Below are 23,686 nucleotides of genomic sequence, written 5' to 3'. Positions count from 1 at the left end.
TAGTAATCAATAACCTTCACAAGCTATTTTAATTCAGATTTAATATATGGTGGCTGATAGACAAGGCCTCAAAAAATTTAATGTAGGAAGTTGAAAAAATAAACCAGGGACACAGACTGATCAAGGATGGGGGAAGAGCAGAGATCTTATTTTTTCTACTAATGGTAAGAAATCCTGGGACTTAACTAATCCTGTTGCCCAACTCTAAGCAAAGGCTGCAGACTATTAGCCCCGTGAGGCCTCCAACACCAACTGGGGTGCAGCCTGTGCCACCTAAAAACTACTCCAAAGTATCATTCAGATGTCTGTGCTGCTCACCATTGCCATTACTGGCAACTGTCCAAAATAAAGTTCCTCCTGATTTTTTTCTCTGTGTTTCTTTTGTTCACACCATACCATCCTCAGGCTGTTCTCCTCCCTCCCAATCCTCTTCATTGAGGCCCGCAGAATTCCCATTATAAAAAATTTTTTAAAAATTCACCCTTCTTTCCTGTGTGCACATCCGTGGGCACGCACACACACACATTTTAGCTCTTCACAGAATGCTGTCTTCATCTCTCTAGCTTAATTAAATCTTAGTCCTCCTGAAGGACAACACTTCTGAAACACTTTTTCCAAAGTTGACGATGCTCATTTTTCCACACTCCACTATTTGAGCAGAAAAGGCTACAGTCTTCTTTCAGCTCCCCACTACCACTTCCAACATCATCACTCCCATGAAGAAGAAAATGCTTCCTCGTTTGAGGTTCATGACTTCTGGCTAGTTTATTCTTGTTCCAGCCATCTACTAAATTTCTGGTCATCTCTCACATGAAACTCAGTTTCCTGGTTCGAAAGCTTTCTCCACTCTAAGCACCACCATCATCAATGTCCATGTGGATGACCTATGTAAACCCAAGAACTGAGAGGTTGGAGCTCCATTCTACCTCAACTCCCCTAGCCTTAGCCATAATTTCTGCTCCAGGTCTGAAATCCTGAATTCTAACCTCTTACTCCATGATCAAAATCTCTAATCCTTTCAGATTCACTCCCTTTTCTTCATCTGTTCTCCAATTATATCAAGAACGTGGACAGCCTCTCCTAATCAACCCCCTTCTGGATACCTTTGCTTGCTGCAATTCTGAAGCTATTCCATCACCCACCCACTTTTTAAACAACATCCTGAATTGTTTAAAGTCCTTTTGTCCTTTTACCCTACTTACAAAACTCCGATTCTTGGATGAGTTAAGTTTCTAAACTTGGATGCTAAGTATAAAATCATCAAAACAGGGCTTCCCTGGTGGCGCAGTGGTTGAGAGTACGCCTGCCGATGCAGGGGACACGGGTTCGTGCCCCGGTCCAGGAAGATCCCACATGCCATGGAGAGGCTGGGCCCATGAGCCATGGCCACTGAGCCTGTGCATCCGGAGCCTGTGCTCCACAACAGGAGAGGCCACAACAGTGAGAGGCCCGCGTACCGCAAAAAAAAAAAATCATCAAAACAGCTCAGTGCTACTACAAATTCATGGTCTCCAACTTAGTTGGTCACTAGCACTTGCCATCAATCTATTCAACGTTCTAGTCTGTGCTCTCTCCCATTCTCCTCAGTGGAGATTTCAAATGATCACCTCTTCCTTGAACCCTACACTTAATTTCTCTCTTACTCAGTAGTCAACTTGAATCTTTTTCAGAGAAAATTGAGACCTTCAGACCAAATGTCACTTTTCTGTCCCTCTCCATCCACATCTATGCCAGTATCCACTTTACATTTCTTCCTATCAAGGAAGAGGTATTCCATCCATCCAATACTAAACATTCTACTGTGCTCTGAATCCCACTATCCCAACCTCTTCACTTCAGTTCACCCTTCCCACCCACCCATGCCCCTATTCTGTTTCTTCTGCCTCTGACTCTCCATTGGTTCTTCCCTTTGAGCAGATAAACATACAGCCAGCCCTCCACAACCACAGGCTTTCCTATGCAGATTCAACCAACCACGGATAGAAAATATTTAAAAAATAAAGTTCCAGAAAGTTCCAAAAAGCAAAACTTGCATTTGCCTCTCTGGCAACTATTCACATGGCATTTACATTGTATTAGGTATTATAAGTAATTTAGAGATGATTTAAAGTAAATGTGAGGATATAGGTAGGTTATATGCAAATACTAAAACATTTTACATAAAGGACTTGAGCATCCACAGATTTTGGAATGGGGAGGGGTATCCTGGAACCAAATACCCACAGATACCGAGGGGAGACTGTACTAAAGTCTCTATGATCTTAAAAACAACCCCAACAAGTAATTCTCCCTTACTTCTCATCCCTGTTTTTACCATATATATCCCTTATTTTACAACTAAGCTTCTTGAAAGAGTAATCTACAGGGTATAGCTTCATTTTATCACTTTTTTGTCTACTTTCCTCAATCCACATTTATCTGGCTTCTGCTCTATTCCTTCACCTTATATCTCTCTCCTCTCTTGGGTTCTTGAACTCACTCACCTGGTTTTTCTCTTAATTCTCTGGTCATACCTGATCAGCCTATTTCATGAACTTCTAGTCCTTTTTCTGGTCCTAGGACAGTGTGACCTAGGATTCTGTCCTTGGCCCTCATATCACACTCCTCTCATTCATAACTATGGCTTCAACTAAAATCTATATTTTGTGGACTCCCAAATATATTATTCAGTCCAGACCCTGCCCCTAACTAAACTCCAAATCCTTATTAAACTATCAAATATCTTCATTTGGATGTTCCATAAGTATCTTAAACTTAATATGTCCAAAACTTAATGTCCTCTAAACTATCACCAATATAGCTACTCATCTGGAAATTATCCTAGAAGTCTTTTTCTTCCTTGCCCTAACATGGTCAATAGGTCCTAAATAATTCTCTGATCTGGTTTTGTCTCTTTGGTCCTGGGACACTGAATAAGGACTTTTTTTTTTTTCTAAAATTACTAAAATCTTTTCAATTTTGCCCATGCTTCACAATAACTCAGAATACTTTTTAAAATTCAAATCTCAACATCCTCCTGTTTCAAGACTGGCTTCATCATATAAAATCCAAATTATGTCTCTTAACATACCATATGAGATCCCTTGTAATCTGACCCTTCCCTACATTTCCAACCCTCATCTTTTGCCACTAACTCACATTCCAGACACATCCTATACTTCAGATATTTAATCTTCATTTTTAAAGTTACATCACTTAAAAAAAATCTCTGTACTTTGCACGCCCTATTATTTGGGGGTACACTAGTCCCACCTTTTGCCTAACTTCTCCTTGTCCTTAAACCTCATTTCAGTGTTCCAATTCTTGAAAACGTTTCCTGTTCCCAGGCTAGGTTAATGGTGCCCCCTCCTTGTGGTCCCATAGCAAAGCATTTGATGCACACCTACATCATGGCACTTATCAATTGTACTGTAAGTATCTTGTCTCCCCCTCAAGTTTATGAGCTCCTTGAAGGCGAGGGAGCTGTCTTTCATCTCTACATACCTAGTGATTTGAACATGTATACTAATGTCTACTGAATTAATGATACATTAGTTACAGTTTCTAAATTACTTATCTTACACTAATTTATGTAGCAATGACAATATATTTATAGTGCTTTATTTACAGTTTACAAACTGCTTTCACATACATAACGCTATGATTCTCAGAGACATCCTGTGAGTTCAGTAGGGCAAGTTTTATCTCAATTGCACAAATAGGATAACACGTTCAGATAAGTTAATGGCTCTCTCAAGGTGTTTCAACTAGTAAGGGGTAGAGCCATGATTGAAGCTGAGTTCTTCAGAATGCTACTCCAGTACTACCTGTCTTATACCAACACAATGACAATGCTCTTCTGACTAAAAGAGTCATCAAAACTCTCCTCTTCACCAAGAACCGTATAACGCCTTCAGATGCCACAGGTAGAAGCATGCTCTAAAGAAAGATTTCAGCAGATCCTACAACACTGTCTTCAAAATTTCCAGGTATCCCTTGGATTCCTTTTAATGTGTGGTGGTTCTCTGAACACAATAACCTTCCCTCAAAAACTGGTTCCCCTTCCTGGCTTATTTTTGTTATGGTATCATCATGCTCTGTTACTCTGACTTAAAATTTTGGTGTCATTGTTCTCTTTCTGGACTCCAAGTCCTACTGATTCTTCAAATTCTCTCTTTTTTTTTTAACACCTCCATTGCTGCAATGTTAGTTCAAGTTCTTATTACTTTGTGTACGAGAAAACTCTAACTAAAATCTCTACTTTCCCTCCCCTTTTTTGTACAAAGCATAGGTAGATAAATCTACCCCAAAATTTGGGGTGGTTTCTTAAGGACTAAAGAATAAAGGGAACAACAGCCTGAAACTTATTTTCAAAGTCTTTCTTAACCATTCCCAGTATCTTCCATGTCACTCCAATCTCTTCTGCTTTCCACTACCAATGCTCAAACAATCACTAAAGCAAAATTAGTCTGATTACTGTTTTCTCAAAAAGGTTTGCTCTTCCACCTGTTTCATTCCCACACCCAGTCATTGATCCAATATATCTACTTTCTAATATTACTCAGAATTTGTGTCATATCTGGTTTTTCTCCTTCTCTTAATTCATACTGTGGTCATTCTGCACTTGGACTACTCCATTAATCTTCTGACATCCTGATTTAAGCCTCTCCCATTATAATATTTCATTCTACACAATATCACGTTAGCTTTCAAAAACCAAAATACTGGGTCATTCCTTTACTTTAAAACCTTCAATAATAATAATGGTGATGGCTATCATTAGTTGAGTACTTACCATGTGTCAGGCCAGGCACTGCGGTACAAATTTTACATGAATTGTCTCTATTAATCCTTCAAAAATCCCATATTATTAACTCTATTTTGCAGATGAGAAAATTGAGGGTTGGTGATATTAAGTATCTTGTCCTCGGTGAAAAGGTTAAAGTAGAACTAGGTTCAAACCCAGGCAGTCTGACTCCAGAGGCTTAATCATCCAGTATTCTTAATTATCCAGAGGCTATACTGCTTAGCTTAAGTTTCAGATCCTCAAGTTGGTGTACAAAAAATCCTTTCCAACTTCATCTCCTGCTTGCCAAGAACTTCACACAATACTGTCACATATTTCATGCTTTTTTCAAACTCCATGCCTTTCTGCTGCTGTTTTCTCTACCAGAAAATATTTTCTCTATCCCAGCCCTACCTTATATCTGAAGAAATTCTACTCATCCTTTAAGGCTCCGCTCAAAACATAATCCTTTCAGTAAAGTTTCCCTCCAGTTAAGACAGTTAATTCCTTTTTTACAGCTCCAACAGCACTTTGTATCTAATTCATTATATTATTTATTTGCAATAATGTCTCCCCCACCAGACTGCCTCCAAGAGAATCTATCTTACTTATTTCAATTCTGTATCCCTAATGCCTAGTATTATGTCTGGTACAAAGCACATACTCGATAAATGTTGCACAAATAAATGGTCCCAATCTTTTGCTTATTTGAATCTTACCCATTCTTCAAGACCTCTTTCCTCCTATACAAACCCTTGCTAGACCACTCCAGTCCAGAATCATCACTACCTTCTTTGAACTCAGCTTGCTGGGTCTGCCACTTATCTGGCAATTATTAATCACACCCAGCCTTATGACATAAATGATTAACTTTTTATGAGTACTTATTTCCCCAAGGACCAAGACTGTAGTTTATCTTTCACACTTCTGTTGTTTCCCTACAGTTTTTAGCTATACAGCAGGCATTAAATAAATATTTGCTATTTGATTACTCTGAATTTCCAAAATAAATTTTACATACCATACAAGGATGCCAATTAGCTTTAGCTTATTTCATCTCTGTGTATAAATAAACATTTTTATAGTGAAATGAAGTCATATGATTGGCACTAAAATACACCTCATCTAATAAATCAAAATTCTTTCACCAAACTTTTCCTTACAACTCTTGCCAATTCATTCAATAGCTCCGAACCTAAAACTTTTGCCTCACTACTGAACAGCTTTCCTCCTTGGCATTTTCCTTCTAAGATGACCTGTTGCCAGTGTTCTCTTTCCTTGTTTCTCTCCCTCTCTCTCTCTCTCTCTCTCTCTCTCTCTCTCCCTTTCTCTCTCCCTCTCTCTCCCTCTCTCTCTCTCTCTCTCTCTCTCTCTCTCTCTCTCTCACACACACACACACACACACACACACACAATATTCTCTGTTCCTTTGCTTTCTATAGGACACATGGTACTGAAGATTTATTTTAGTATGCTGAACAGTTTAACAAAGGTGGAAAGAAAAAGAAAAATCATTTTCAAGAGTTATATTTTTTAGATAGGTAAGTCCACAAAATAGCTTTTGTAAACAAAAATTAAAATGCAAGTTGCTTTAAAATATAATGAAATAGAACTAGTAAAAAACATTGAAGTAGCTATGTGACCCCGAGACCTTTGTGGGTCATCTAAAAATCTGTAATGAAAATAAGCAATCCTAATAAAGCTAAGGTACTGGAAAACATGTTAGCCTCAGATTTATAAGCAGGGCAGCTGGCAAGAGAACCTAAATGAATCATAAGGCTGCCCATCAGATATATAATAGCTAAAAAACCTACAATACACACTCTTTAGCATTTTGGTTCAATCTGAAAGTCTGATAATTTAAGAGATAAGGATAATATAACCTATGAAATAAAGAAAACATGTTGAATGCAAAAGAGAGTCACATTGTGGGTGCTAAAATGAACATATACACAATATAGACAATGCATTCTAAGTGATAAAGGTGAATTTTTGTATCAGGAGTAATAGATTTAATAATCTCAAGGGATAATCTAGTTTTACAAATCTGGGACCTGATCTATACGGCAAAAAGTACATTTTAAAAGTATCTGGAAAGAAAAGGAAGTACCTGAACAATTCAGGTCAAGCAAACTTCCGGGCGAGGAGGGAGAGCAATATACATAAATTCAGGGTTTTATGCTTAAATTACACACACCAATTTTGCTGATGTGTCAATAAGGCATTCACGCCAAAACAATCAGCTGTTTTTCCTAGTTTGTTTCTATTTTCTTATTTTCAACTTCCTATCTTAGCTAAAGATAGAAAAATGCTTAACAGAAAATTGTCAAGAGGGCATACTATCTCACCTAAACCACTTGGGCTACACCAACTTTCCAACAGAATTTGACCAGAGCCAGCAGCTGGAGCAGGCTCAGAACTGAACTTCTTTAACTAACCAGGAAACCTAATCACCCATAATCAGTGATATGGAATTACCACTAATAATTTCAGTGAATAATTTATACATGAATCACCTATAGTATCCCAAGATCTCAAACTTCACATGATGTGAATTTCAGGCATTTGATATTAAATACAGAAAGACCTATTTCCCCTTCAAAACCTATGTGACCATAAAATATAGGCCTCCTGACTAGAAGTGTAAGAGTATAAAATTTAGAGACAACAAGGAAAAGTTTCAGGGAGTAAAAAGACTACTTGTATTCAACGTCAACGATGGTCTCCATAACATTACTACTATGAAATGGTACTGATGCAAAACTAGCACATACTGGACTTAAAAGAAATCTGGATTTTTAACAAGTTAAACCTAAGTTGAACTAGCACTGTGGTCATATATCTTCAGGAAACTGGTGTTCTTTGTCATCAAATGCAACATGAGAGTACAATTATTGACTGAGAAAGACAAGAAAAGCTTGAAGATGAAATCTAAAAGGAGATTTGTATACGAAAGGTAAGTTTCCCAGTAACTTCCAAGGAAGCCAGAGACTCCATGAGCAGCACAAACCAGTCTGTTGCACACTATATCTAAAGCATGTGATCCATATCAGTCATTCCAACTAGCTAACAAATTCCATGAAGAAAATTGTCTTGAAGAATATACTACAAAGCACATGAGATCTTATATCCATGAGCTCTACTAAACTATAATTTTCTTACCAACAAACTCCTATTTACCTAAATCAAGTGACTTTTATTTCATACCAATAAACTGCAAACATGACTGTGTCTTGCATTCAAAACTCACCCCTAAGGAATATGCCTTATGTCTGGAATCTTATTTTTACTGTATTAAAGCAGTACAAGGGAAATATTACCACATATTTGACAAGAAACAAGAAGATTCACAAGCATAAGGAGAGCATAAACTCACTGTTCAGCAATGTGACTGGTTGTCCCATCTAATAGTAGGGTGAAAAGTACCCAGGGAAATTAACAGACAGCACAAGTATACTGTCAGCAAATTAACAGGCAGCCCATGTCTCCTATTCCCACCCCCACAGAACTTCAGGATTTCACAATAGGATGAATGCCTGAACTACCAATCATTTTTCTTTCTTTTTTTAAAAGATTTCTCAGGACAAGGATTCCATAAACTCTTTTTTAAGTTCATTCCAATAACTGGCCTGAAAAGATATACTATTAAGTTTTTTAAATTATCTACATAGCCTAGATACAAATTAGTGTTATTATTATTAAAGGAGACTCGAATTGACAAATTAAAATTAAAAAAACACAAAGGAAAAAGTTTTTCTTGTTTTTAAATATTTTAATGGAAACATGTCTAGTCAGATTTCCAAAACTGGGCTAACAGTGTTTACATTGTGCCAGTATACTTAAGAAGCTGAATTAAATAAATAAAACAAATAAAAGTATCTATCTTTCAAAAATAAATGTGATACAATAAGGAAACCTTTATTCTAAAATGATTTCAATTTACTGACCAAGCTACAGGATAAAGAAAAATCATTTCAAATTATGTTTTTCACCTCCGCAGCAGTGCTTCAAGTTGATGGGCTCTCCCAGAAAGCGTGGAAATCTTAAGCAACTCTCAATTAGCCCTCAATTTCTCTATTTTAAATTAATCTGCTGACCTGTGGTCGTTAAACAACCATAAATTCTGCACCAGCTGAGAAATATTTAATTTTTTCTTCTAGGGGGAGTGTGTGGGTGTCTGCCTGCAAAGGAGGGCTAACCCCTCTTGGCCTTTGACCAAAAAGTGTTGACGGTTTTCTACGTAGTAAATGCTTCTTCCTATCCCTGAAGCTTTTTTCTCTTTTATGCTGTCTTTTTTCCATCTATTCTGCACTTAAAGCCGGGGCCCCCAAATTCTGGCTCGTCCCTTCACCCTTGTCCGATCCCATACAGTTCCCCCAATTTCCGCGCGGGGTGACACCTGAGGGCCGAACCCCTGCGGCTGGCGCTAACTAGGCGCGAATAGGGCAGACGGCTGTCATTGGGGAGCAGACGTGGGCCAAAGCCGAGGTGATTTCTGACTGCTCATCGCCCGGCGCCGCGTGGCTGAAGGTCTCCGAGCCCCTCGGTCCGCCCAGGCAAGCCAGGCGTGCAGCTGTCGCGGTGCAGGAAGCTAATCGCGGCCTTTGGGCCGCTTTTGACAGACCGGGCAGGAAAAGAAAGGGGCTCTGCGACTAGTAGCCTCACCCCTTCGGCTAGGAGACCCCCCAGGGCGAAACCCCCGCCACGGCCAGAAGGCAAGCGAGAGACCGCGGAGCCGCCGCCACCGACTCAGCCCAGCCCAGCAGGGGCCCGCCCAGGGGCCACTCCCCAAGGGAGGCAGCCAGTCATTCGCCCGCCCTTCCGGGCCCGCTCCGGAGGGGACGGTCTCCCGCCCGCCCTCACACAGCTACCTCCTCAGGCCAGGCCCTCAGGGCTTCGTCCACCTCTCACCTTTGACGACTCGGTCAGCCCCGGGAGGGGGCGGCGGGGGCGGGGGTGGGGGCGGTGCAGCCCGGGCCGGCTCCGGGGCGGCCATGCTGGGCCCGGGGCTCGGCTAGGCGCTGGGCCGGGCGGGGTTGGGGGCGGGGGCGGCGGCTACCAGAGCCAAGCGGCGGCGCCGCCGGGGAACATGGCGGACCCTCTTTCCCTACAGAGGGGCTAAGACCGGCATGCACCGCGCGTGCGGGGGCGGGGGCGGAGCAGGCTCTAGGGACTTGGGCAAAATTACTGAGGCTAGGAGAGAAACGGGACGAGCCAAGGGATCAGGTGAAAATTCTGGGCAGGCAGAAACAAAAGAGTGAGAAGAGATGGCTGTCTGCATCTAGTTGCTGCGGTGAATGAGTGCTAGGGAAAACGACACCAGCTTTTATGGAGCTCCCAGTAAGATGGGGTGACGATCAAACCTAAGAATCTCCTACTAATAGAGAAAAAATATATAACAATTTGACTACCGAATCCGGGTACTTTGGTTGGTAACTGAAAGGAGAAATAGAGGAAGCATTCTAGATTCTAGAGCAAAGCAACAGTTCAGAATGGAGTCTGAGAGAGAATCTGACTGACCCTTGTGTTTAGAGCCTGGAACTGTCAAGAGTCTGGAGGCACAGAGTAACAATGCAGGTAGAGCAGACTAGGCTCCAAGGGTTAAGAATCAAAACACGTAAGAGGAAAGAAAGGGATGACACCAAGAGACGTTCAAAGAGTACAGAATTCACCTGAAAAGGACACAGCCTCCCTCTTGATTCATTCAGAAAACAGAGATTCCGAAGGCAGAGGAGTAAGTAGGGAACTGGAAATTAGTTCCTCATAAGAAATACCTCACAGGATATTTCTCTGCATATACAGAAATGTGGGCCCAGGTTTTCTATGGAAACTTTATAGAGACGGACATTCATGGGGAACGGAGTAGTGGGACAAGAACTGACTGTTCGGGACTTCCCTGCTGGCACAATGGTTAAGAATCTATCTGCCTGCTAATGCAGGGGACACGGGTTCGAGCCCTGGTCTGGGAAGATCCCACGTGCTGTGGAGCAATTAAGCCTGTGCGCCACAACTACTGAGCCTGTGCTCTAGAGCCTGCATGCCGCAACTACTGAGCCCGAGAGCCACAACTACTGAAGCCCACACACCTAGAGCCTGTGCTCCGCAACAAGAGAAGCCACCGCAATGAGAAGCCCGTGCACCACAACGAAGAGTAGCCCCCGCTCGCCACAACTAGAGTAAGCCCATGCGCAGCAAAGACCCAGTGCAGCCAAAAATAAATTAATTTAAAAAAAAAAGAACTGACTGTTCAATGAATAATTATTAGAAGTGTGTATGACACCAGGAAAGGTACTGGATCATGAACAGAGACCAGCATATCCACTAAGATCTATATATCTTGATGGCATAGGATTCAAGTAGCATAGGGTGAGAAATGCCTGCGCATCCTCCTGCTCAATACTACATGTGCTCAGAATGTGTTCAAAATAGATGGAGATAATTAGATAAGCAGTTGTTCAAAGGTCTCAAAGAGCACCTCTCTACCTCTTCATTTCGTCAATCTCAGTGATCGTGAGAGCTGGGGTAAAACAGAAGAGAAATGCCCAATGGGTATTCTTTGCAAAGGGAACTCACAAAATATTTTTTAGAGGGAGGTGAATTTGGGAGTGAGGCAGGGGTGAAAATGGATCTTTCTGGCATGGAAGTGCAATAATTCCACAGGGGAAGGGGAGGGGCAGCCATGGGAAGAGAGCAAGGAAAGGATACGAGGCGCATCACAAACTTGTAGAGGGAGGGCACCAAGAGTACCTAGATCAGGAGTGAGTTTGTAAGAGGAGTTTGAATCCCCAGAAAATCTCCCTAAGGAGGGAAGGAGAAAGTGTGTAATGTGTTGAGTGCCTCTTGGCAGGAAAGGGATAGAAAATATACTAGTGGCAATAATAACAAGGAAAGTCACTCCATATTAGGACACATTGACTCCTACCCTGAATATATACCTTTCAACTATCCTTCAATTCCTCTTTGGCTGCTCACTTTCACTCAGTCAAAAGCCATATACAGAGCCCCAGGCCACTGGGAATTGGTATTTCTTGCTTCTCCAGGCTTCCCCACCCCAATACAAAAGAGCAAGAGCATACAAAAGGGATTAAATAGACAATTAAGTGACAAGGAATTAAATAGAACTATCTTATAGATTTATTAATGAAAAATACTTTACAAAAACAGTATGTTTGGCCCTAAAATAGTTCAGCTGACTCTCAGGGTTTACAACGGCAACTGAGCGAGTGGCAGTAATGGCTCTGCTGCTGAGGACAGGAGGGTATGTTAGTGTGCCTGACTCCTTCTGTTCAGAAGAGCAATTGTTATGTTGGCAGCCTCGCATTCTAGGCCAAAAGTTTGAAGGCAGAGGGACAATCTGGGCAGGTGGGTTAGCCTGAATGTTGTGGTCAAGACCAAGACTACAGGGCTACATGTCCCTCCAAGGATGGGGGATTGGGAAGACAGAAGGTCAGGTAATAGGGACAGGTGGATAAAACAAAGAAGTTGGTAATATAATAAGGAACAGAATACGAGGGCTCAGGTGGAGGTGGGGGCATAGAGTATTCAGGAATAAAACGGTGACCCTAAGATCCTAAGGAATGGCTAGTGTCCAGAGTAATATGGATTCATCTTTAAGGTGGGTCAAATAAAGCCCTAAACAGCAGCTGCTTCCTTTTGCTAGGTGAATGGAAATTGGAATTTCAAATATTCCCTCTCAAAGAGCCAGGTCTCTTTAGCGGTTCCTGGTACCCCTAGGAGAAGGTGCCAACTCTATGCTGAGATGAGACTAGCACAGCCCCAGCAGGGATGCAGGGTACCAACTCTGCAGAGAAAGCTGTGGCTCCAGGAGAGGAAAGGGGTGACCTTTACCACCTGCTGTGCTGCATGGCTCTAGCCCTGATCTGCTCTCTTCCAGGGGCATCTGCTAGAACAAACAGAAACTCCTCTCTCCCTGTCCTCCTGTGCCCAGATTGCAGGGTATAACTGCTTTGCCTCCAATCATCATCTGGGGGCATATCTACTCTTCGAGGACCAGGGGCTCGAAACCCTGGAACAGGACCTGAATTCCAAGCTGACCTCAGGGGTACACGAAGACTGCTTGACGGCAGAGACACAGGGTAAACAATGGGAAGGTGGGAGGGTGAATGGAAAAGATCCTCCCAGGACTGAGCATGAGGAACCTGAAGGCCCTGGTGTCTCTCTGGTAGTGTGGCAGTGTGAGTTAGCTGAGGCTTGCACCCTGGAGTAGTCAGGAATCTGGCGCCAATATGCTGGTTGGTCTCTGACCATGCTCCCCAGGAGGCATCTGTTCTGGTTCGATGGGGGAGACTCCGGTAGTTCAAAGTCCTTCCTGTGTGCTTGACCGCTTCGGAAGTTTCACCCCTGTCACACATAGCCAGAAACTGCTGGACACTCCTCGAAGTTCCTGGGAAGAGAAAAGAAACCCAACGATTGAGCATCTTCAGTAAAACCATTCTCCTTTCCAGAAGACCATTTCTGGCTGTTCCTTCCAACTCCCCACCTCTCCAAGAACATACACATAAGGGAAAGAAGGAACCTAGTTTTGCTTTTAATTTCATTTTTTAAAATTCTTAATAAACATTAAAATCAAGTCTCTTACCTCCAACCTGTGCAAATGAAACAGTCTCCTGGATGTTGCCATACTTCTGTCTCACTGCACTATAATCCTTCCTCCAAAAGACACACACACACACACACACACACACACACACACACAGTCACACACAAATGGCTCTCTAATATTGCAAATGTATGTTCTCACTGTGACAACTTTACTCCTTAAGAGCCACCACTCCAAAACATCACTCAGTTTTTCTGAACATGGTACCTTCACTGAAGTTAAGCTGTGTCTGCTTACATTCTTGCTCATTCTCCAAGATCTCTGCTTTTGTTTGCACCACTCCCACATACATAATGTGAAATGCCTTTTCTATACATTGATTCCCCTTTACTTAAAAGAAACAAAATAACTAATTTTCAAAAAATCACTTCTAAACAATATTTTTCATTCTTTATTTTAAAATTCCATCAACACCTGTACTATACTTACACATATGTATATCTGACTATTGAAACTCTGAGCTCTTTGAGAGCAGAGAGCTGCCTTCATTCTTCCCTGTATTCACTGTAGCATTTGGTGCAGAACAAGTTGCAATAAATGCTGCCTGACTAATCAGATACCCCTAATAACTGTCAAAGGAGGCTGGCTACCTGGCTGTTCCACTGAGTAATATGAAGTCCATTTGTCCAGAAGGCCTGCGTATCCAAAGCTCCCTAAAATTTGGACACAAATATCAACAATACTACTCTATCTTCTGTTCTAAGAATGACAACCATCCCTTGCCCTGGGGATTTACATATCCACAGACAGGTTTCTCAACCTCGGCACTACTGATATTTTGGGCTGACAGTTCTTTGTTTTGGGGGTGGGATGGGGTGTGCAAGGAAACTGCTTGTGCATTGCTGGATGTTTAGCAGCATCCCTGGCCCTTCTACCCACTATATGCCAGTAGCACCTCCCCTTTCCCGTTGAGAATCACTGCCTTAAACTGTAGATTCAGCCCATAAGGAGGAAAAGGAACAAATCTAGCTGTGGAGGGTCAAAGCCAAAAGGATACTGTCCACCTTCCCCAGGATTGTCTGGGTCTCTATACACGGCATGGATATTCCAAGGGTCTTTCCAAGTCTCCCATTCACACCTCGTCCTCCTAGATCAGGGGTCCCCAACCCCGGAGCCACGGTCTGCTATCTGTCCATGGCCTGTTAGGAACCAGGCCACACAGCATGAGGTGAGCAGCAGGGGAGCAAGCGAAGCTTCATCAGTATTTACAGCCACTCCCCATCACTCGCATTACCGCTGGAGCTCTGCCTCCTGTCAGCATTATGGCGAGTTGTATAATTATTTCATTATATATTACAATGTAATAGTAATAGAAGTAAAATGCACAATAAATGTAATGCGCTTGAATCATCCCCAAACCATCCCCCCTGCCCCTCCCATCTGTGGAAAAATTGTCTTCCACGAAACTGGTCCCTGGTGCCAAAAAGGTTGGGGACCGCTGTCCTAGACCATCGCTCAACTGAGACTCGGGATAGAAGGAGAGGAAACTAGCTGATAGAGATGACACTTCCTGTTTTGGGGGATCTTAAAGACTAGGTATTAACTCCCCTTGGTCACTTAAAAGCATATCCTATCATGACTGAAGCAATTCATTTTCATGGGTAGTTAGATTCTGGGAGCTCTGGTCTAGACCATGTTGCCCAAGAAATGATTCAATCATAATTCATCTTTAAAGCAGTCATTCATATCCCTTTACAACCCCACCTGTGACCCCTCTTCCCCCACCCCCCAACAGGTGTACTGATTTGATTCTTCCAAGTCCCTGGAAATGTACCACATTCCAGCACATAATAGTAGATTGTGGGGAGAGTTACCTGGGGGTCTATGGGGCTCCCCTGCCACGCTGGGCATCAAGACATCTGGGGACAGGAACTGTGGTTGGGATGGGTAGAGTTGGGGACCAAGGAGAAACACAGGAGGGTCATGGATGACAGGGAGGGAAGAGGAGCTGGAACAACGGTGCCCGGTTTCCAAAGGCTTTTTCCTCGCGTTTGATGAATCCTTATAATGAGACAAGACAAAAAAACATAGAGATGAGGATTAACACAGAGCAGGATATGGTTGGGTAAACAGTGAGGAAAGCAGGGGGAGATGGAAGGAACTAGAGTACAAGCATTCCTTAATCTAGAGAGGGACCCAATTTACTTGTCACTCTCCCTATCAGCCCCTCTAGGAAATATCCTGACCACTATGAACTGGAGACACCAAACTACAGATTCTCTTCCCTTAATCTATCTTCCTCATAACCCTCACCTTCCCAAACCTAACATCAAGGTCTTTAGCAAACTCCTTAATGCTAATAGTAGAATTAGAGAGATTGTGATAGAAATTTAAAAATAGAGAAGAGGGGAATTCCCTGGCGGTCCAGGACTATGTGCTTTCATTGCTAAGGGCACAGGTTCAATCCCTGGTCAGGGAACGAAGATTCCACAAGCTGCTCAGCATGGCCAAAAAAAAAAAAAAGTAACAAAAGCCTCTAAAAAATACATATTTAAAAATTAAGAAATTAAAAATAGAGAAGAAATGAGAGAAATTCAGAAAGCCTGAGAGATTGAAAAAGAAAATTCTACACTCTCTCTAAATATTGGGAACTAATATATATCTCCCTAAATGTACAATCAAAAACTCTCTATTCCATCTCTCCCATTACTGCTACACTCTACAGTCTCCACTTTGGTGCTGCCTGTCAAGTTTGTACCCATTGATGCTTATGACCTGCTCTATGCTCCATTCAACATTCACTTCTGTGGCAAAATCTCTGAAATATCCCCTTTAACATATGAAACACTAATATGTCCAAAATTGAACCAACATTCTTCCAAACTCCTCCTCCTGGTACCGTATTTTCTTGTCACCTAGACTGAAATGTTGACATTGCCCTTGATTTTGCACTTTTCTTCCACAATTCCATTAGTTACCTATGCCATGTAATGTCATTTCTACCTATAGGTTTGTTTTTTTTTTTGCAGTACGCGGGCCTCTCACTGTTGTGTCCTCTCCCGTTGTGGAGCACAGGCTCCGGACTCGCAGGCTCAGCGGCCATGGCTCACGGGCCCAGCCACTTAGCGCCATGTGGGATCTTCCCGGACCGGGGCATGAACCCGTGTCCCCTGCATCGGCAGGCGGACTCTCAACCACTGCGCCACCAGGGAAGCCCTCTACCTATAGGTTTTATATTTAAACTCAATTGGACCACTGCAGCAGCCTCCAATTTAGTCTTCCTATCTCCAGCCCACTACCTCCTTAGTGTGGCCTGCAAGTGCCTATGTGATATGGCAATGCTGATCTTTCTCACTTTATCTCCTACCATTCCTGTGCCTTTTACACTCTAACCTTCTTAACATTCCTCAGACACACCAAGCTCATTCCACCTCAGGGCCTTTACACTCTGCGTTTCTGTTACCGGGAATGTTCTTCCCGTGGCTTACACCTTCATGTCACTGAGGTCTCTGATCAAATGTTACTTTCTTAGAGCTGATTTCCCTCACTACTCTATCAAAAATAGCCCTGAGAATAACCACTATTACCTCTTTACTCCTTATCCTCTTCCTTTGCTTTATTCTTCTTTATCACACATTGTCTGGGGTTTACTTGTTTATTGTCTTTCTCTCCTAGTAGAATACACTTATTTTCACTCCAGTATCCCCAGCACCTTGAACAGCTCCTGGAACATTACAGGCACTTAATAAATAATATATTAAATAAAATAATCTATATTCCAGTATATCTTATTTCCTTTACTAGATTGTAAGATATTTTGTGTTGTTCCATCAGTGTGTTCTCATAGCACCTAACAACAGCATGGCACATGGTAGGCATTTACCATATAGCATAAGGACCAGGTGCTAGTCCTCTCGGCATGTGACACAGCCATAGAAGAAAGAGACACCACTTTCACTGGTTTCCTTTCTATCTCTCTGGTCTCTTTTACCAAGTCTCCTTTTCGGGTTCTTCAGAAGAACCACCTCAAATCTGATACTCTTCAGGGATATGTCCTGGTTCCTCGCCTCTTTTTGTAATACTCTTTTCCTCTTTTTAGTGGCTATGATTCTCGAATCTCAATTTCAAGTTTATATGTCTCACAACCAAAGGCCTACCAGATACCTGTCTCCACTCAAGCTTAATATATCCAAAATTGCAGATATCTCTCCCCCCAAATATATTCCTGCTTCTCCTCCCTCAAATATTATCATTATCAACCTACAACTCCTAGATATTATCCTTGATTCTCCTTTCTCCATATCCAGGCAAACAGGTACCAAACACATTAATTTTTACTTCCTAATTGGCTCTCCAGGATGTCCACTTCTATCCTCCTGAACTCCTTACTGTGGTTCATGATATGACCCTTGTTTATAGTGTTTCCAGTCCCACTTGTCAATACTCTCCATCCTTCCCTCACCAGACTCTAATCATGCCATACCAATGAGCTTCTTTTAACTCAGTTAATGTCTGCTTCAGGTCCCTTTATCTGCTACATTCTTTTTACTTCCTGTAGGAAGACTTCCCTGATTCTTCAAGCCTGGTTTAGATGTCCCCTCTATTATGCTTCCATAGCATTAAATCCTATCATATTATATTACAATTGTTTATTTATCTGTCTCCCCCAGTAGACTGTAAAGTCATGAGAGCAGGGACTGTATCTAGCTCACTCACCACCACTTCCCCAGCATCTGGCACAATACCTAGAACATAAGCTCAAAAAGCATTTGTTTAAAAGAATGAATCGGGACTTCCCTGGCAGTCCAGTGGTTAAGACTTCGGCTTCCAATGCAGGGGTTGTGGGTTCGATCCCTGGCAGGGAGCTAAGATCCCACAGGCTTCATGACCAAAAAACCAGAACATAAAACAGAAGCAATTTTGTAACAAATTCAATAAAGACTTTAAAAAAATGGTCCACATCAAAAAAATAAAAAAAAGAACGAATCAATGAATAAATGAATGATACAGAAGTCAGGACAAAGGAAGCCAACTCTCCTAGGAAAATAACAATTTGCCATTAAAGGTATATGAGAACAAATATTGGGAAGAAAAGGCCACCTTTTCCAAAAAGAATGGCCAACTGTTCAAAGCTCTTTAGAAACTTATGAGCAATAAACTGGAAAAAATGACTACCTCTAGGGAAAGAAGTTGGATCTGAAGAAGTGGTGGAAGAGACAGTTTTCTTTTTGTACATTTTTATATCACATATTTAAGACCTGTTTTTTAGTATTTATCAAACTGACCTGGTGAGCATGCTTCAATATACTGGTGCTTTGTATCCTGACCCCTACTGAAATAAAAATTCAACTTGCTTTGGGCAAGTGTGTGAAATTCTCAAAAGGCACGTTTTAGAAACCCAACCACTGAAACTATTTGAATTAGCTGATCTCTGCTGACTTGGGTGTCCCTGTCCCTTTCACATATAGACTACTGCATTAATGCCATATGAAAAGCCCCAAGGATGAGGATTTTAAATCATTTTCCTTCTCTTGCTAATGTACATGCTTCATTTCAGCTTGAAAGCACACTGGACCCTACTCAGTCATGTACTAGGATGGGGAAGAAAAGGCAAAAAAATACTCCAACCCATCTCTTATCTTCTTCCTTTGATTAGTACAGTGGGTTCTAACCCAGTCAGCAGCAGTGGCTTCTCCAAGACTCCTCTTGAGGCTGCTAGTACTCTTCTCATCCTGGGGAAGCCTATAATACACCTTCCAGAACTGCTACAGAGAAGGGACATTCTTCTAGGCTCCAAGTAAATGTGTGTCAAGAAAATAATGACTATGTGTCCTCATTTTTGCTGAGTGCCTATGGCTTTCCCCCAGATTACAACTTTCAGCTTCTCCTGCCCCTTCACCTGCAGTATATTTTTACCTAGCAAGAGAAAGAGGATGCTCTGAATAGATAGACCCTGATTCTACTTACAAAACTGTGGGAAGAGACTGGGACGTCCTCCCTCTCTGAGACAACGGTGCCACTGAGACTGCGTGAGATGCGCCGAAAGTTCTCTGCACCATACTGATCATCCTCCCCACACTCCCTGCTGGGGCCTCGGCCAGGTGCAGCCTTCAAACACACAGACACACACAGGCAGACACAGAACACCAGACATGTGGTTTTCCCACAGACCCTGTCCCGAGGGATATGGGAGAGAATAGGGTAAGACTCACTAGTAGATATCTGAATTAGACGTATTTAAAAGGTAGTGGCCATGTGGCAATCTCCTCTCACTCAAAAGAAGCCCAATCTGGGACGAAGTGAGAGAGTAGCATTGACATATGTACACTACCAAATGTAAAATAGATAGCTAGTGGGAAGCAGCCGCATAGCACAGGGAGATCAGCTCAGTGCTTTGTGACCACCTAGAGGGGTGGGATAGGGAGGGTGGGAGGGAGATGCAAGAGGGAGGGGATATGGGGATATAGGTATATGTATAGCTGATTCACTGTTATACAGCAGAAACTAACACAACATTGTAAAGCAATTATACTCCAATAAAGATGTTAAAAAAAAGAAAAAGAAGAAGCCCAATCATAGACCTTCTTCTCTTCCAACAGCCCCACATTACCATGCCGCTGCTTTACCACCAACCCTACCACTCATCTCTCTCCATAATTCTTTCCCAACACATCACCCCATGCCCAAAACTTTAGCACCTGAGGTGGCTACCTGAGAAGTAGACACTGTATTGGCTTCATGGAGACTGTGCTCTATTTCTGCTGTTGGGGTCTTTGAGAGATCAAGGCCAGGGGCTGAGCGCAACCTCCTTCCTACACCATCTGTAGAGCCTGAGGAGGAAAACATAAATACAGGTTGAAGCCATCTCTTCTCCTGGAGTCTAAACTCAGCCTGGCAGCACAAAACTCAGGAATTCTTGTTTCATTAAATAACAAATATGCATCTCTGAATCCACTGGAGGATGGGCTCCTGGAATGTAGAAACAGGAGTTTCAGAATATGGATAGCTTCCTATAAGACCATAAGGATCTCAGAACACAGGCCTTGAAGAACCTTGTTGAGAAAGGGCTCTGTGGACAGATAGCTGAATAGTAAATATAATCAGCTTTGCTTCTGTCAGCCTTGGGCCCAAGACTTATAATACATACAGAGGAAATTATCTGATATAGTGATTCTCTAGAGTGTCTGTGATGACAAGTCTGGTTATCTCCAGACTTATCTCCAGTCTGGTTAGGAATTGAAAATTATCATAGTAATCACATATTAAACCGACTCATTTTACAAAGTAGGAAAATGAGTTCCAGGATTTGACAAGTAGTAAGTAGTTTAACCAGGATTAAAACTCAAGTCTCTGCACTTACACTTCCAGTTATATACTATGAGCAGGAGCTCTTCAGCAACATTTTGTATGTGCAGTGCTCTTTTACTTCCCCCATTAGCTTCTCTCTTTTTTTTTTTTCCTGTACACGGGCCTCTCACTGTTGTGGCCTCTCCCGTTGCGGAGCACAGGCTCCGGACACGCAGGTTCAGTGGCCATGGCTCACGGGCCTAGCCGCTCCGCGGCATGTGGGATCTTCCCGGACCGGGGCACGAACCCGTGTTCCCTGCATCGGCAGGCGGACTCCCAAGCACTGCGCCAGCAGGGAAGCCCCAGCTTCTCTCTTTTCTTCACTTAAATTCTAAACAAATTCTAAATGTTTATCTCTTCCTCAAAATCTTGCGAGACTATTAAGAGATGAGCTGTTCCAAACTGGATATGTGACTCCCAAGGCGCTCACCCCAATACAACTAATTAAGCCTTCCATTCTGAAAATGCACACATCCTTGACCTACATTTGATATATATGTCTATTGCCAATTCATGTCTTGATTTGTTATTTTGATTCTGATATTGCTGATATACTAAGCAAGAAGGCCAGTTATTTTCAATATTTCCTTGTGCTTAAATGCAGTGGTTCCAATACTACCTCAGATTCATCTAGAACTTTTAAAAAATACAGCTTTGTGTACCTCTCTGCAGACCTACTGAATCAGAATCTTTCTGGCTGGAGCCTGGGAATATTTATTTTTAAAAGGTTTCCACAAAAAGTGTGGGAGAATATCCTCAAACATTGTTGGAAGAAATGTGAAATGTTATAGTTTTCCTAAAAAGCAATCTAGAGATAACCATTAAGACTGAAAATATATTTATCCTCTTAACCAATAGTTCTACTCCTGGGAATAAGAAGCAAAACTATCTGTTTATTGCGGCCTTGTTTGTAGTGGCCAAGAACTAGAAATAAAGTAATGCCCATCTATAGCAGAATGGCTAAATACATTACAGTATCCTCAATATCAAATATTGTCCAGCCACTAAAAAGAATGAATTGAGTTAAACTAGATGACTTAGAGGAATTTTCATCAAGTATTGTTGAGTTAAAGGAAAAAAATCTGTAATATTATCCCCAAACAAAAAAAACACTATATATGTAGGTCTATATAGGATTATATGAACAGAGAAATACAGAAATATGCACATTAGACTACTGTCTGAGAAGGTGGTGGGGGATAAATGGTAGGGATTGATTTGAGGGAAGGAGAGAGAAACAAAAATTGTCTGTAGTAAAAACAACATAGGAACTTCCCTGGCTGTCTAGTGGTTAAGAATCTGCCTTACAATGAAGGGTACATGGGTTCGATCCCTGGTCAGGGACTAAGATCCCACATGCCATGGGGCAAGTAAGCCCATGCCCCGTAACTACTGAGCATGCAGGCCACAACTAGAGAGCCCATGTGCCACAACTACTGAGCCCACGTGCTCTGGAGCCTGCACGCTCTGGAGCCCGTGCACCACAGCTACAGAGAAGCCTGCCCAGCGCAGCAAGGGGCACATATACCGCAACGGAAGATCCTGCATGCCACAACTAAGACCCGACGCAGTCAAAAATAAAATAAAATAAAATAAATAAATAAATATAAAACAACAACAATCATGTGTGCTATGATCCCATTTATATAAAATTATTCTGGGCTTCCCTGGTAGTGCAGTGGTTAAGAATCTGCCTGCCAATGCAGGGGACACAGGTTCGAGCCCTGGTCCAGGAAGATCCCACATGCCACGGAACAACTAAGCCCTTGCACCACAACTACTGAGCCTGTGCTCTAGAGCCCGTGAGCCACAACTACTGAGCCTACGTGCCACAACTACTGAAGCCCATGTGCCTAGAGCCTATGCTCTGCAACAAGAGAAGTCATCGCAATGAGAAGCCCGCGCACTGCAACAAAGAATAGCCCCTGCTCGCTGCAACTAGAGAAAGCCCGCGCACAGCAACGAAGACCCAACGCAGCCAAAAATAAATAAATTTATTTTAAAAATAATAATAATAAAATTTTTCTTCCTTTTTTAAAAAAACCCATTCTTCAGGTGACTATGATGGACAGCCAGATTTAAGAATTACAGCTGTAATGGTTAGAATTTGGTGCTCCTCTAATCAAGTCAAGTGTGATTCCTACCTAGACAATAAGGTAGCCATTGGAACCTCCTGAAGAGAGTAGACACTGATTCCTTTAAAGATACTTAAACAGAGGTGGAGGTGGCCTTCTGTAAGGAGTACTGTTGAGGGGACTTCTTGATTTGATAGAATTAAGGTGACATCTACTCACTGATCAATAGTAACAAGAAGAAAGACTACCAGACATTATGTACTTCTTGATATGATATAAGAAGTCTAAGTACTACCTATGAAATATTCTTATTTTTAAAAAGTAAACCTGATTTTAATCAAGAATCAAACCTTCTAGCCCTAAGTACCAAGTTATAGGGAAAAAGAGGGTCTTAGGAGAACATGTTTTAAAAACAAAATGACAACAAAAAAACCTCTCCTAGAATATAATCTAAAACGTGGAAGACAAATGACCAAATTTCTTCAACAAATAAATGGCAAGGGGAAAAAAGAGACAGGAATCTTACAGGCTTAAAAGAAGCCTTGAGACACATCAACAAAATGCAATGTGTGGATCTTGTTTGGATTCTGATTCGAAATAAACCAACTGTGAAAAGACACCTGTGGGACAATTGAAAAAAATTGAATACTGGCTAGTTACTGTATTATATTAAGAAATTATTGCTAATTTTTTAGGTATAATAATATTATAGTTCTGCGTTTTAAAAGAGTCTTTATTTCTTAGAGATACATTCCAAACTATTTATGGAGGAAATGATATAATGTCTGGGATTTGCTTTAAAATAATCCAGTGGGGAGGGAAAGTGGCAGGGGTGGGGGAGGGGTCCCTAAATCAAAATCAGCCATCGGTTGATAATTGATAATCATCTTGGAAGTTAGTGATAAGAACAAGGGGGTGATTATAGCATTTACTCTTTAC

At 42.0% G+C, this 23,686-nt stretch overlaps 2 protein-coding genes and 1 long non-coding RNA gene across 13 annotated transcripts in view; 1 reads left to right on the top strand and 2 right to left on the bottom strand.

Annotated features, from left to right (window-relative positions):
• The window catches only part of PPP3CB (protein phosphatase 3 catalytic subunit beta), a 51,504-nt gene extending 41,393 nt beyond the window's left edge, over nt 1–10,111 (bottom strand). The window contains exon 1 of one of the 4 annotated variants that reach the window (XM_079900960.1): nt 9,677–10,111. In XM_079900960.1, the coding sequence (XP_079757086.1) occupies nt 9,677–9,761 (85 nt within the window). In that variant the 5' untranslated portion in view covers nt 9,762–10,111. The remainder of the gene's footprint in view (nt 1–9,676) is intronic. The other 3 variants (XM_079900961.1, XM_079900958.1, XM_079900959.1) reach the window with 3 other exon arrangements.
• Nucleotides 7,364–11,004, top strand: LOC307175646. Its single transcript, XR_013824392.1, has 2 exons — nt 7,364–9,689; nt 10,705–11,004. It is a non-coding gene; the product is annotated as an uncharacterized lncRNA (long non-coding RNA).
• Nucleotides 11,005–11,875: 871 nt separating this feature from the next.
• The window catches only part of USP54 (ubiquitin specific peptidase 54), a 146,978-nt gene continuing 135,167 nt past the window's right edge, over nt 11,876–23,686 (bottom strand). For all 8 annotated transcript variants that reach the window (XM_079899601.1, XM_079899606.1, XM_079899608.1 and 5 more), the window contains 4 exons: nt 20,037–20,155; nt 19,293–19,433; nt 15,200–15,386; nt 11,876–13,169 (listed from right to left, as the gene is read on the bottom strand). In XM_079899601.1, coding sequence (XP_079755727.1) covers nt 12,610–13,169; nt 15,200–15,386; nt 19,293–19,433; nt 20,037–20,155 — 1,007 coding nt within the window. In that variant the 3' untranslated portion in view covers nt 11,876–12,609. The remainder of the gene's footprint in view (nt 13,170–15,199; nt 15,387–19,292; nt 19,434–20,036; nt 20,156–23,686) is intronic.

The sequence above is a fragment of the Stenella coeruleoalba genome, assembly GCF_951394435.1.
Source record: "Stenella coeruleoalba genome assembly, chromosome: 16".
Lineage (NCBI taxonomy): Eukaryota > Metazoa > Chordata > Mammalia > Artiodactyla > Delphinidae > Stenella > Stenella coeruleoalba.
The sequence above is the reverse complement of the archived record's forward strand: the minus strand, read 5'-3'. Positions and strand labels throughout refer to the sequence as shown.